At 39.8% G+C, this 15,645-nt stretch overlaps 1 protein-coding gene across 1 annotated transcript in view; it reads left to right on the top strand.

The window, feature by feature from the left end:
- Positions 1-5,313, top strand: part of LOC104597072 (uncharacterized) — a 30,278-nt gene extending 24,965 nt beyond the window's left edge. Inside the window, exons 4-7 of the mRNA XM_010258465.3 lie at positions 2,765-2,866; positions 2,956-3,026; positions 3,139-3,206; positions 4,770-5,313. Of these exons, the coding sequence (XP_010256767.1) occupies positions 2,765-2,866; positions 2,956-3,026; positions 3,139-3,206; positions 4,770-5,011 (483 nt within the window). The 3' untranslated portion in view covers positions 5,012-5,313. The remainder of the gene's footprint in view (positions 1-2,764; positions 2,867-2,955; positions 3,027-3,138; positions 3,207-4,769) is intronic.
- Positions 5,314-15,645: the final 10,332 nt, after the last annotated feature.

Here is a 15,645-nt window from a genome sequence, read left to right as displayed (position 1 = left end):
CCCTGCTTGTGGCACAACGTAGGCCTGTTTGGGCTCGAGCCGAGTGCTGTGTCGGGCCGACCCCCTAAAGTATCCCAGGGGAGAGAAGCACGGCCCAACACGACGCTATTGTAAATAAAATGAGAGAGAGACAATTTAACAAATATGAAAAAGGTAAAAGTTTAGTGGCATTGTTGTAAATAGTTGGCAGTGGCACCATTGTAAATAATTACATGTTTAGTATCAAATATGAAAAAAGGAGAAAGGACAAGTAATGATTGTTTTTTTGTTTTATTCAATGGCATCATTGTAATTAATTAAATTTGTAATGGTAATGGTTAAAAGCATGAAAAAGTAACGATTATAAGATTTCTTTTAGGTTATATAAAAAAAGATTCCAATTGACAAATGCACAACAATCAACTATGTATATATGTATGCATGAGATAATCAAGCCAAACTTTTTATTGGTCAAGCTCGATTAGAATCGAGCTTGATTCAATTGCAACCCTCTAGGTGAAACACTGAATATCAGACGCATCATGGTGGAAGGGGATTCCAAGGTGGTAGTGGGATGGATGACAACTTGCACTCATCCCTAGTTTTCTTTTTATCAATAACTTGCAGATTTTATTAAAAATAGAGATAAAAACACAGGTACAAGAGTAGGGAGATAAACACTCTTATCTCACCATACAGAACAACAAAACAAGAAGACAGTTACAAGATAGCCCAAAACAAAGAGTCCCTATAAACCCCTTGTTTAGCTAACCGAACGGGAAAGGAGTTAGCACTTCTCTTAACCTAATTTACCTTCACCTCAATGTTTTTTGTTAACCATTTGAATTTCCTCTTCTCATTGTTGTAGTTCCAAAAGTTAGCAGAATCATTTCTCAGCCAGTCCACTACCAATTTAGAATCGCCCTCTATGACTAAATTTGTGATATTCAGATCGATTGCCCTTTGAGTTCCTTCAATAACGGCTGAAATCTCAGCTTTCAGAGAATCACCCAAACCGAGTGGTCCCGAAAATAGAGCAATTATCACTCCTGCCTCATTCCTTAAGACACTCCCAATACCTGAAGGGCCTGGATTACCCATGTTGCTTCCATCAAAATTAAGTTTAACAAACCCTCTAGGAGTAGTCCAAGCAGGAAAGGAAGTGTCTTTGACCAGATCTGAACTTGCAATTTCCTTCCAATTTCTGAGCAGATCATCCATTGAAAAATCTTTAAAGAGACCCAGAGACTTCTTCAGCCAATGACTGATCTGAATCAGCTCCAGAATATTTGGCAGTCTTCTTTCCCTATCGGAGAAAATTCTCCCGTTTCTTTCTTCCCAGATGGTCCAGCAAACAACAACCCTAAGACATCTCCACATAACTCTTTCTCTTTTTTTTCGACCAACTAAACAAGGAAAGAGCAAAGAGGCTTTGTACATCTGGTGGAGGAGATCAACTGTGACCAAACAAAGATGAACACCATTCCCAAATGTTATTCGTATCAGAGCAGGAAATCAGTAAATGGCAACTGGTCTCACCTTCAGCCTTGCATAGAACACACCAGTGGGGAGATAAACAACTCGTAGGCCTCTTTCTTTGAAGGAGACCGCAAGTGTTAACTCTATACAGGATTGTTTCCCAACAAAAGCTCCCAACCTTCAGAGGAATCGGTTTGCACCAGACTTCCTTAATCAGAAAAGGCTGCCCTAACGGACCTATTGGATGAACTAAGGCTTTGAAATAAGATGCACAAGAAAAAGTTCCAGAGGCTGTTAAAGACCAGACCCTTCTATCTGATTTAGAGGGATCTAAGAAGACACCTAAAATATTGAGAAGAGACAAAGTACTATTCAGTTCTGACTCCCTAACTGCTCTTCTAAGACCCAAGTTCCACCCGAAACCTGAGGAAGCTTGTGAGGGCACCAAGAAACTGGAAATACTCTCAACTATCTTCACCCACAACCTTTCTTTCTCTAGGGGATACCTCCATAACCATTTACCCAACAAAGCCATGTTCCCTAGTTGCAATATAGGAATGCAGTGGAGGAATGCCTATTTCCTCAATTTGCTCTCGACATCATGCACTCATCCCTAGTTGCAATATAGGAATGTAGTGGAGGAGTGGCATGGCTAACAACGTGCACTCATTCCTAGTTGCAATATTGGAATGCAATGGAGATTGGACAACTGGATGGGGAATTGGTAATTAATTATTCTTGGGTACACAGATTCCTAATACTTTGCCTCATTGTGATATAATGGTCAAATAAGGAGCACACAGGGACCAACTATTTTGGGACAGTTGTAAGTTGGATATGTGCAAAAGGGGAAGGTTAAGGTAGCAGTTGCTATCCTCGATCTAGGAGTGCTTAGAACACATGGTATACAGGCATTATTTTTTCTCTACTACTAATACAATTACAATTTCAATTGTTACCCATAAAAAAGTTATGATTTACTTCAATGGGTTAGGAGTGCAAATGGGCTAGCTTTCTTGCCAAACAAGGGGCAGGAAGGCAGCAATTGTTCTGGGCATCTCTGTAACATATTGTTGGTATTGGGACTGATGTCATGGTCATCAAATTAAACTTGTACTGTTTTTCCACATATTATTAATATAGTCGAAGTTTTATTGATAAAAAAAATTTCAAGTTTGATCTTTTACTGTATTTACTATTTAGTATAATCTGCCCCTCTTTGTGTTTCTGTAAGCGTGGAATGTAAAATGCCTTTGAATTAGCTTCTCTTGACATTAACCTCAGCATATACATTCTATTTTTTCAGACAAATATAATTTACTACAGAGGCATCTGGCATGCACTTCGTACTATTAGCCAGGAGGAGGGTGTTTTTGGCTTGTATAAAGGTCTTGGAGCTACATTGTTGGTATACTGCTTCTCTTGTGCTTTTCTTCATAGCATAATCCTTATTTTTCTTATTTAGCTCTGATTTAATTATGACTCTTTGTGATGCAGGGAGTGGGACCCAGCATAGCAATCAGTTTTTCAGTCTATGAGACATTGAGATATTCTTGGCAGTCACAGAGGTGATTATTAAGTCATAATTAAGTTCTACGTATTGAGTGCTCTTATATTCAAAGTTGCATTCATAGTCTCTTACATTGTCTACCAGTCTTATTCTTATTTTATTGTCATCAGGCCCCAAGATTCTGCTATTCTTGTCAGCCTTGCTTGTGGCAGTCTTTCAGGCATTGCATCATCAACAGGTAAGTGGTCTAAAACCTCTTACCCTGATTTTATCTTAAAAAAAATGAGATTGATAAACTGTTTGGTACTGCTGTTGTTGAGGATTGCTATTTTACTGATCAGAAGGGGCAAAATATCATATACTTGGTCATTGTCATTACTTGTTTTTTTTTTTCTTGAAGATTTAAATAGATGCCAACCTGGTCAATTTGCTGTGTTCGTTTAAGTTGGTCGGATTAGTGAAACATATTATTTGTAGCATAATTATGTCTAATTTGTTAGTTCATAAGGCTACTGGTCATTCTTTCTGATTCTCTTGATATTTTGGCCTCTGATGTTTGGGTTCTTATTTTATGTTCTTAGAATTTGACTATGGTTGAATTTAGAGTCTGGATTCTGTATGTTATGCTACCTGAGGATTGTTAATGAGGATTTGTCCTATCACAACTCTGCTCCACATCAAAACTTTCTTTTCATTGATCTTCTTCACTTGTGTGGTCCATGTGTAGTGTACTATTTGCATATGCCATGTTAGGCTTTGCTGATCTAACCTTTGTGTCCCATTATGATTGCTAGGTTCAATTCCAAATCTTAAGTTTTCAGTTAGAATCTAGCATTACTGCATTAGGTAGTTGACTGTTAGATCTGTCAAATTCTAGAAGTTAGAATCTGCAGAATTGTGGTATTATATAAAGATGTGAACTTCTCTTTTTTTTATTGGTGTTGAACTTTTCATTTCTGGAGCTTCATGTTTTCTATTGTTTTTTTTTATATATTCATGCTTTCTATTGTTTGCATGAATTGATTGTGTAATATTCTCTTATGCAGCTAGGAATAGCTCAGTTATATGCCAAATGTGTATTTATGTACTGGGGATTTTTGACTTGGGCATGGCAGGAAGCAACACTAGGGGCAGTTGAGTTTGCTACTCTGGTAAAGGGGCAAGAAGTCCATCTGCTGAGCACCTCAGGCATTTCTTGCATTATGAGTGTCTTTTACCCACCATTAGTTGCCTCATAATGTTGAGTTGCTTCCTGGGGTTCATCGCATTCTTGAGTTAATAGTTTCTGGTTGTAATCTCCGATGTTAACTTTGCAGTTTACACCAATCACCAATTTAACAGTCATGCTAATATGACTAGTGTGGGCACAAACTTCCAACTTAGATGTGTTGTGGTGTACTAATAATTATATGCACATTGCTGCAGCAGTAGCCCTTGATAAATGTATTTTCTAGCCAGCCCTAACGTAGGAATGAATCATTAAGTCCTGCTTCTGAACTCCCCCGCTCCAGTTAAAAAGAGGAACAAAGAAAACTGAGCTACTGAACCAAAGCTGAGAACCTACAAAATTTTATGGCGACTCATTCTTGGCAATGCAATTTGATTTACGGTGTGGGCACAAACTGTGCACTACCAGCACCTTCAAGATTTACATACAATATTCAAACTTTGAAGTGAATCAATAATAACATTTGGTGGTTTACAATTTGTAATGTAACATGTGGATTGTTTTTTCTTTGATTGGTTCTAACATGTGGCTTGTTCGTTCACTTTTTGACACTTGTCTGCTGATAACATGCAGCAACATTCCCTTTGGATCTTGTGAGGCGGCGGATGCAGTTGGAAGGTGCAGCTGGTCGAGCCCGTGTCTATAAGACTGGCCTGTTTGGGACATTCAGGCACATTATCCGGACAGAAGGCCTAAGAGGCCTTTACAGGGGGATTCTGCCAGAGTACTACAAGGTTGTGCCAAGTGTGGGTATTGTCTTCATGACATACGAGACTATGAAGATGCTTTTGTCAGACACTCCCTCCAATGAATAGGTGTTATGTCTTCTGGGGCCTCCTTTTCAGCATGATCTTTGGCCACTATGCCTCGAATGCTCTTCACCATACAGTGGAAACGTCCGACTTTGTTAAAGATAGGTAGGTAGACGAAGAGTTTTTTTGGCGTTCTTTGAGGAATCCCATGGTGGTAAATTTTGTGATTGCTGCCATGAAACCATAATTTCTTGTGTATAGATAAATAGGGAAAACAATTGAATCACATCAAGTGTATCCAGCATATTTAGTTGTTGACACTACTTGGAAACATCAGTATTCATTGATGACCATTTTCATCACAACATTTTTTGGCCCAATTTGTGTTTTCCAATTCCTGGGGAAAGTCTTTTTGCTTCTTATTCCTGAAAGTGGAGCTCACAGTACTGAGATTTATAATAAAGATTGATGTGGTGAGGATATGTTGGCAGAACTGTCTTCTTTTTTCTCTGCTTTGTATCATGTCATAAGGAAAATTTGAGGATTAAGAAGAGCAAGTTTTGTAGGTAAGTTGTTCACAACATTTGAAAGAAAATGGAGATTATAAAAGATGATTTGATGTAAAAACATGGATGATTTGATATAAGGTTCAACTGCTCTGAAGGTCCCCACCCCACTTTCCTGAAAGAAAGGTACTAGTCATCCATTACTGTTGCCAAGGGGTTACTTTAATCTGCTTTGTGAAAAATCTTTTTTATTCATGGTTCCAGAGCCTCTTTAAAAAACTCAAACAGGTGACTGCAAATTGTTGCGCTGTACAATCTCTTTGGAATGCCACTTGCACTTGATGAACAGATGCCACCGTAAATACCTTTTCGAGAAGAATGTACTGAGACAGTTGTTGAGTCAAGTACTGTCTCCTCATCGGTCAGTGGGGTGTTGTCCTGTTACTCCGCAATGTGAATATACAGTGATAATGGCATGTAGTGTCGTGTAATCCATGCAATATGTAAATTGTATGTACAATGGTGGCTTTGTTCTGTGATGTGTAGATCATACAGTGCTGGTATCTTCCGACAGATGTACAAGGATACTTTGAGTGGTAACTGGTAAGAGAAAGGTGAGAATACATCGACTGTTAATGCATAGAGGACTGTTTTTGATGGTACACTACACTGAGACGCTATTTATCCACATTTTGGAGTACTTGGATATGTACGTGGAAGCTGTTTTTTGTGTTTTTTTTTTTGTTTTTTCAATTCTGTAGAAATTCTACCAAGTTTTAATTTTGAGCTGAAAAAAAAAAAAAAAAAAAAACTAAAAGGTAAGCCTTATGGTTCATGTGTATCTAAATTTACATGTAATTCTCAGGAGTATGGTAATCTCCCAAATTGATTCTCTGGATATTTGAATTTTCAAATAAATAGGGAAATTATTGGGAGGTCCGAACTTGCATTGGGAGATAGTTGTAACTTGTAGTTTAATGATTGGTCTGCTGTTTTGGTGAAAATGGTATATTATTAAATTAATACAAAAGTAATAACTTAACTAGTTAAGTTAACATTTGGAAATTTTCTTATAAATTATTAAATAATAAAAATTAAAAATTGATAGGATAAATATGGGTAGACGAGGAGATTCCCCCAATATATTTGATCGTCCCTTTGAGTGAGAGAGAAAGAGAGATTTACAATAAAATCTGTTGGCTTTTGCAAAAAAAAAAAAAAAAGTAATCACGAATTCATGATTAAATGACTAATATGTATAGAATCGGTTTCTGCAAAATCAAGCATCTAAATTGACTTCTCAAGTCGGTGTAGATTGGAAAATATCAATTAATCTTATTCGCATATAGAATGTGTTTTTGCCTAGGATGGGTTGAGGGCAAGAAGGCAAATTCGCTTCTGAGCCGAGGGCTGATTGATGAGTTCGAGGTCCGTTGTAACCGAAGGCTGGTAGGTCAGACCTGTGGAGGGAGAGGAAATGTTAGAGAACCCGGGTATTCCGATGTGGGTATGTTTCCATTCCTTCTGGCCCGCATATTGTTCAAGAGGTCTCAGAGGTTTGACACACGAGAGGGAGAGGCACAGCATCGGCCCTTGACCCTTGAAGGGGGGCTGTGGTGGCCTGATTACCCGCCTTCGTCTTGGGGGTTTTTTCGTTGGTGGCGGTGTCCTTGGTCTCAGCGGTGATCGTGAGACTGTGTTGATTCATCCCCTCGTCGACTAGGGGGTCGGGAAGTCCTCGGTAGCTGATTGGCACGTCGGCTACTGTTGGACTCTGAGGGGTTGGCCCTGTTGGATCCGACTGGGCCGATGGCTAGCAGGTCTGGAGGCACTCGTCTGCCATGGTTCCCCAGGCTTCCAGCGGGGTGGCCACCCTGAGGGCAGCCCTCTATTGGGCACCCCACCTCGTCTAGCCTCTGTCCGAGGTTGTCAAGCCGGTTAAGGACCACTTGGAATTGGTCCATCGTGACAAAGTTCTGAGCATTCCTGGTGTTTCTCGCCATTTCGGCTGAAGTTTAGGTGTTAGTTTTTTAAGACAAGTTTTTAGAGTGTAAGTTCAATTGAGGGAAATCTTAGCAATGTTCCCATAGACGATGCCAATTGTTACTACCTAAGATGGGCTGAGGGCAATAAGGTAAATTGAGGAAAGTCTTAGCGATGTTCCCACCTTCAAGAGGGCACCCCCTATTTATACTTGAGACCGCCTAGAGGTAGGACGCGAACGGCCAAGATGTGATCCGGCCTTAGGGCGTGATCATTTGAGGCTGCCATGTGCGGCCGAGCTATTGGCCTCGTGACGTGCCGGCCTTTGCTCTGCGTGACTCTTTCATTGGATCCTCTCTGCACGCGGCCTTCCACCATGCGCGTGTGTGGTATTGGCCCGAGCCTACAATTGGATGTCAAAGTCAAACAATTTTGGATGTGAAAATTGGATTGGAACTTCTTAATTAGGTGATTGTTAACAAATGTTAGGCTTGAAACTTGGCATCTCCTTTGTCGGTTCACAGGCTTCAATCTTGGTCGTAGACCTTTATACTCCTCAACAGCCTATTGATCTCGAAATTTGTCACTGAGCAATTATTCATGTGAACATGTTGTATTGGGTCCAACTAGCACTGATGCTTTCTGAAAACCTCTTGTTTTTCCAATCTGACAGTTTCTACGGCATCTCCATTCAGGGGCGGAGCCAAGTTATTGGGTGGGGCCGTGGGGGTCCCCAGAACTTTTTCCATCCCTATAGCTATATCTAGGGGTAGCCCATCCCCTGTACGCACAGCCAGATTGGCTTAATGGCCTAATACTGCCCCCGCCCACCAAGTTTTTTCAGAGAAAATGTTATTGGGTGGGCAGAGTCACATTAATAATTATTTATTTTAATCATCACCCAATTTGATTTCTTAAAATCCCAATTCTAATTTTAACATAATTCTTTAATTTTTTTCTGTCAATCCAATTGATTTTGAATTGAATTTTCAGATTGGGTTTGAATTGGAATGACTTATTTATTTTATTTTATAGGATTGAATTAGACAATGCCTTGAAACTAATAGGGTTCATATTTTTTACGTTTAATAAAAGGTTGAAATCAAACTTTTTGTTGGATGTTAGATGGAGAATACATCTCATAGGTGCACTGTAGAAAATTTTGCCTAATCTCCATTCGAGAAGGCCATCTAAATACCTGGTATCTCCAATGACGTGCTGCAAACAATTAAACATTGGATGAAGTCCACATTACACGCCCATAGCTCACCAATCTTCTAGGAATCAGAACATGCTCTCTGAATCATCTCTCTAGGTGACCACTTCCATTTTATTTAAAGAGAATTATCAAGTTTGCATCTCTTTAACATGCTATAGTTATAATGATCCTCTTGTATATTTTTTTTATGTCATCCTTTGAGTACATTGTTAGTATAGGGGTATTTCTATCTTTATATTTATATTGAGGTTGCTGATCTATAATATTATATTAGAATTAGTGTCCCTCACTTAAGTAAGGGCACATGTGTCTTTTTCATTATGTTAGTAATATAAAACATGTTTGGCTGAATGGGAGAGATAATTTTTCTCTCATTCAAACTGGACTTTTCTTCTCTCATTTTCTCATCTTTTCTCTCTCTCTCTTTCTTTCTTCTTTCTTCTTCTCTCTTCTTGGCTGTTATCAAACTAACAGAACTCAAGGGCAGGCCGAATCAAAATATGGTATCAGAGCACAACTAAGCAATTCGGATCTGCCCAGATTTCTGTTTCTGCGCACTCAATCTAGGGTTTTCTCTTGATTTCTCTACCATCGATTGGAGATAAAGGAAAGTGTTGAAAAGGAGTGGTCGCCCTCTTCCCTTGGAAGTCTCTATGCCTCAAGTTGTGTTGTTTATGGTCGATTATTGTGGTTTCTAAGAAGCCCTCCCCTAATCGATAAAGAGAAGAGGGTTGATTCGTGTGGTGCAGTGGATGTCTTGTGTGGTCTGATTTTCTTTTTGTGTGGTTTGTTTTTCAAGTGATAAGGTAAGAGATTTCTATGCATATTTTTGTTATGAATCAAATAGGAAGTATGTTTTAGATTGTATGGTGGGATTTCGGACTGTAGTGTACTAGGGTTTATGCTATTTTTTTGTGTGATTCAAAGGGGGAGTGGTCCTCATATACTGTGGTGAGATTTTAGGTAGTCGTGGGGTAGGGTTTGTGGTGTAAAGAGTGCAATATTCAGCAATAACAAGTGCTGAAACTAGTGTAATTAGTGTGATCAAGTAGTGTGTAGTGTGTCGAATTCAGTAATAACAGAATTCAGCAATGAGAGATAGCAGTGATAGCAAATCTAATGTGATGATACCTATTGACTACCTGAATGTTCAAATGACCTCCATTAAACTGAATGGAGAGAATTATATACCTTGGGCTAAATTTGTAGAAGTTTTTCTAAAGGCAAAGAAGAAGGTGAAACACATAAGGGAGGATAAACCCTCCACTGATTCTCATGAGTATGATGACTGGGAACAAGAGGATGCACAGATTATCACGTGGTTATGGAATATTATGGAACCCATGATTAGTGTAAATTTCATGTTTATTGACACTACCAAAGATGTGTGGGACCATGCTAAGAAGTTGTATTCTGGTCAAGACAATACAACCAGAGTATATCAGTTGTATCAGGAATACTTTAATTTACAACAAGGCAATCAAAGTCTTGAGGAGTAATATGCTAGTATGAGAAACATTCGTAATGAGTTGAATGTTTATCACCCCCTCACTTATGATGTCAAATTTCAGCAACAACAAAGAGAACAACTTGATGTGACTCGATTTTTGGTGGGACTGAAATCTGAGTATGAACCAATGCGGGCTCAGATACTAGGAGGGTCAGCTCTCCCTTCCTTAGAAGAGGTGTTTGCTCGATTTCGGAGGACTTCCATTGAATCTACTGAATACTCTAATGTTTCTGATAGATCAACATTTGCAGTATCGAGGGGCCGGGGTGTTAGAGGTGGAGCTTAGGGAGCTCAGTCTGGTCGTGGTGGTAGCAGTGGTCCGGTATATGGCCGGAGTGGTGGTGGTGGACCTACATATAACCGTGGTGGTGGTCGTACTGGAGGTAGAGATTTAGGGGGAGCCCGTGGCAGACGACATGGCTCGGGTCCGAGGAGATGTACTCATTGTGGTATGGATGGGCATGCCATTAATTATTGCTATGACTTGCATGGTCCACCCTCAACTTGGGCCAATCATGCCATGACTAGTGACACTAGTTTCAGACAAGAGAGTCGTTCAGTTGATCAGATGTCTCCTACATCCACAGATGTTCCCGAGAAGGAGATGATGAGTGTTCCCCGTGATGAGTATGGGAGGTTTGTCCAATCCTCATTTCAGCAGAACATGGCTACTTTCGCACACTTAGATATGGTTTATTTGGCATCCACACCCAATCCCTAGATTATTACCTTGGAGCCTCCAATCACATGACTGGAACTTCAGGTGTGTTTTCTTCCCCCTCTCATTGTTCAACATCACAATCTATTACCCTTGCTAATGGTTTCACATCTTCCATTTGTGGTGTTGGCAATGTTAACATGACCCCTTATCTTTATCCTTAGTTTTGTATGTTCCTAAATTTCCGTTTAACCTTATGTCTGTTAGTAAGTTGACAAAGTCACTCAATTACTCTATTACTTCTTACCCTTCTTCGTGTGTTTTTCAGTATCTCAAGACGGGGATGAAGATTGGTGGAGGGCATGAAGCTGGTGGATTGTATTATCTTGACGGTGGTGGAAGAACATCAACAACTCTCCAGTCATCTCTCTCTCCTCTCTAGTGGCACTGTCGATTTGGTCATCCTTCGTTGAAAGTTTTTGAAATCTTTGGTTCCTTTGTTGAGTCAACTTTCTGTTTTATATTGTGAGTCATGTCAGTTGGAGAAACATCATCGTGTTCCCTTTAATCCTAGGGTTGATAACCGTGTGTAGAGTCATTTTTCTTTAGTTCATTCAGATGTTTGGGGTCCTTATAAAGTGATGTCATACAATGGATATAGATATTTTGTCATTTTTGTTGATGATTATTCAAGGATGACGTGACTCTATTTAATGAAAGAAATGAGTGAGTTGTTTACTATCTTCCAAAAATTTTATGCTGAGATTCGCAACCAATTTGGTGTTCACATTAAAATTTTTCGTTCCGATAATGGTCATGAATATTTCTCTTCATCATTTCAAGAATACTTGGACCAACATGGCATTATACATCAGACCTCATGTACCTACACCCCACAACAAAATGGGGTGGCTGAGAGAAAGAATCGTCATATTTTGGAAACAGCTCGATCCCTCATGCATCACATGAATGTTCCCAAACCCTTTTGGAGTGATGCGGTGCTTACTTCTTGCTTCTTGATTAATCGAATGCCATCTATCCTTGATGGTCATTCCCCATTCACTATCTTGTTTCCCACCTTGTCTCTGTTTCCTTTTTCTCCTCGGGTTTTTGGGTATGTTTGCTTCGTCCATAATCTGGGCCCCTGGAAGGACAAGTTAGATGTACGATCCATTAAGTGCATCTTCCTTGGCTACTCCTGGACCCAGAAAGGGTATAAGTGTTATCATCCTAGTTCTCGATGTTCCTTTGTGTGTGTTGATATTACCTTCTTTGAATCTACTACATTTTTCTTGGAGTCCGATGATGCTTCTTCCTCCTCATCACCTCCTCTTCAACTTCCAGTTGCAGATTCTGTTCCCCTTGTTCTAGCTGTGACCAAGTCCTTGCCTCCAGTGCCACTACCTGTTGAACGGCCACCTATCCGTCAAGTGTATACACATCGCCCAAATGTACCGGCTGCTACTCCTCCAGTTCCATCAACGTCGACAAATCTAGCAGTTGTCTCCACACCAGCCCCAAACCCAATATCTGATCTTGATATTTCCATTGCCTTGTAGAAAAGTAAACGCACTTGTACCGTTCATCCTATTTCTAATTATGTTTCACTCACTCACCTTTTCGCTTCCCATCGCCAGTTTATCTCTTTGTTATACTCAGTTGTTGTCCCTAAGGATGTCTAGGAAACCCTTGCCTCTCCAAGGTGGTGCCGTGCAATGGAAGAACTCTCAGCTCTAACTCATAATGATACATGGGACCTCACCACTCTTCCTCCTAGGAAGCAGGCTATCGGTTGTAAGTGGGTTTATACTATTAAGTATTTACCTGATGGTACTATAGAACGCCTGAAAGCTCAATTGGTTGCAAAAGGGTACTTCCAAACCTATGGTATTGACTACACAAAGACCTTCTCCCTAGTTGCTAAGATAAGCTTGGTTCGTGTTGTGATATCTCTTACTACTATGTATGATTGGCCCCTCTATCAGCTTGATATCAAGAATGCTTTCTTGCATGGTGATTTGCTCAATGAGGTCTATATGGAGCAACCACCGGGGTTTGTTGCTCAGGGGGAGAATGGTAAGGTATGCAGACTAAAGAAGGCTATTTATGGGCTTAAACAGTCTCCTTGAGCATGGTTTGGTAGGTTCAGTGAGGTGGTAAAAAAGTTTGGTATGAAACAGTGCCAAGTTGATCATTCCGTCTTCAGTTATGACTCTCAGGTAGGAAAAATCCTACTGGTGGTGTATGTAGATGATATTGTTATTACCGGGAATGATAAAATGGGCATTGACAGGTTGAAGACTTTTCTACAGGAACATTTTCAAACAAAAGACCTTGGTAAATTGAAATATTTTTGGGGATAGAAGTAGCAAGGTCTAAGCATGGTATTAATTTGTGTCAGAGGAAATATGTGCTTGATTTGCTGGAGGAAACATGTTTGTTAGGTGCTAAACCAACTGAAACACCTATGGAAACAAATACTAAGCTAAGCAATGATATGGGTGAAGTGTTTGAAGACCCTGTCAGATACCGACGACTTGTAGGTAAATTGAACTACCTAACCATTACTCGGCCAGATATTTCATCTGCGGTTAGTGTGGCAAGTCAGTTCATGCATAAACCTTCGGTTCCTCATTGAAATGTGGTTCTAAGAATTGTGAGGTATTTAAAAGGGGCTCCTGGTCGTGGTTTGATATACAAAAGTGGTGGAAAACTTGAAATAGAAGGATATACTAATGATGACTGAGCCGGTTCTATGTTTGATAGGAGGTCTACCACAGGCTATTGCACTTTTCTTGGGGGTACTCTGGTGACATGGAAAATTAAGAAGCAGACAATCGTGGCGACAAACAATGTAGTGGCAGAATATAGAGCTATGACACATACTACTTGTGAATTAGTGTGGATAAGGAACCTTCTACAGGAGATATGATACAATGTTAACATTCCAATGAAGCTCTATTGTGACAATTAGGCTGCAGTTCATATTTCTTCTAATCCAGTGTTTCATGAAAGAACTAAGCACATAGAGGTTGACTATCACTTTGTGAGAGAGAAGGTGCTGAATGGAGTGATAGACACTGCATATTTTAACACAGGGAACCAGTGGGCAGACTTATTTATTAAAGGGTTGAGTCGGGGAAGAGTGGACTACATATGTAACAAGCTGGGATTATATGACATATAATCACTAGCTTGAGGGGGAATGTTAATGTAGGGGTATTTCTGTCTTTATACTTATGTTGAGGTTGCCAATCTATAATATAATATTAGAACTAGTGTCCCTCACTTAAGTAAGGACACACGTGTCTTTTCCATTATACTAGTAATATAAAACATGTCTGGCCAAATGAGAGAGGTATTTTCTCTCATTCGAACCAGACTTTTCTTCTTCTCTCTCTCTCTCTCTCTTCTTTATTCTTCTCTCTTCTTGGCTGTTATCAGACTAACAGAACTCAAGGGCAGGCCGAATCATAATATACATGAATGTCATTCTACTTTTCGGATTTAAATTCAAAACCCATGAAAGAAGAAGCATCTCTCCATTTGGAAAGTTAACGTTGAAATGATTTGAACCAACCACTTTCAAGAAAGATGAACTTGTAAAGTAAGCACTTCAAAATAAAATGACTAAAAAGGTAAACAAAGTGCTGAGGAATTTGACGAGTACTCATGGATAATGACGAGTGCAACTGCAATGTGAGAGGAGTCAGGATTCTCGAAGGAATTCTATTGTTTGAAAGATTAAGAAACGTATCGTTTAATTAATTAATGGAAAAGGTTCAGGAAGCAAGGGTTATTATGGGCAGGCTGTACTCGAACTATTCCTTCGTGGGGTTGGTTCAAATTCAATTCTGATATATACCCAGATTGATCGAAGTTGGAGGATAAATTTGATTGAGAAGGATAATGAGATGATTTCACTTCCGTTTTCTTTTCGGATTTGCCATCTCGATTATCCATAATGGATGCCACTGTTAGACAAACTATTATGGATTGTGCAGGTTCCCTCAGTCCTCACATCATAGCACGTTGCAGCTGTACATAGAGAACATCTACTGTACTTGTATGCTTTCATTTATGGGAGATGTTCCCAATGCACAGCTGCAAATGCCGTGAGGTGGGTGTGAGGAGGATTCGGCTACATTTGGAGGGATGAAGTGGTGCTTTCTCGCCCCAATCGGCTATTTGGGTTGATGAGGTTTTATTTATTAATGCAACTTAATTTTAACATTTATATGTTTCAATGCCTACTTTGCCAGGACCTTTCTCAAACTGTAACAAATACCATTAGATAATTTTAACATGTTTCTAGCATCTAAGTCTTCACTCATCAGTTATTGATTTGTGACCTTCGTGCTCCAACAGACAATTGATAATTTGGACGGTTGGACCCACTTAAATCACTATAAAATGGATACTCATCCTCAACTTCAGTACACTCCCCAACAATCCCAGGTTACCACGGTGGTTTCAGTCGTGAAGCTGCTGGAGTTTCTGCACTCTGCTTTCTCTATCACTCACCTCATCTTGACTAATGCTTAATACATCTGTCATGGGCCGTCCACATGGTTATCAATATAGAACATGGTCAAAACTCTAAACCTCTTTCACGTCCCACAACTTAAGGCAGTTTCAACAAGCATCATCTTCAAGGTATAGTGAAGACAATGGTTTGGTGCATGCTGCTGAGATGATCACCATGATGCTGGTATAAAGAGCCACCATGGAATATATCTATAGACATGGAACAAACAAAGTACAAGGCCATGTTCCTAAGAGCGTCCAAGGTCAATAAGTTTACATAGCATGTCTAACCCT

This window comes from Nelumbo nucifera, chromosome 2 (assembly GCF_055504915.1).
Source record: "Nelumbo nucifera cultivar China Antique chromosome 2, China Antique-T2T, whole genome shotgun sequence".
Lineage (NCBI taxonomy): Eukaryota > Viridiplantae > Streptophyta > Magnoliopsida > Proteales > Nelumbonaceae > Nelumbo > Nelumbo nucifera.
This window is presented reverse-complemented; position numbering and strand designations above follow the sequence as displayed.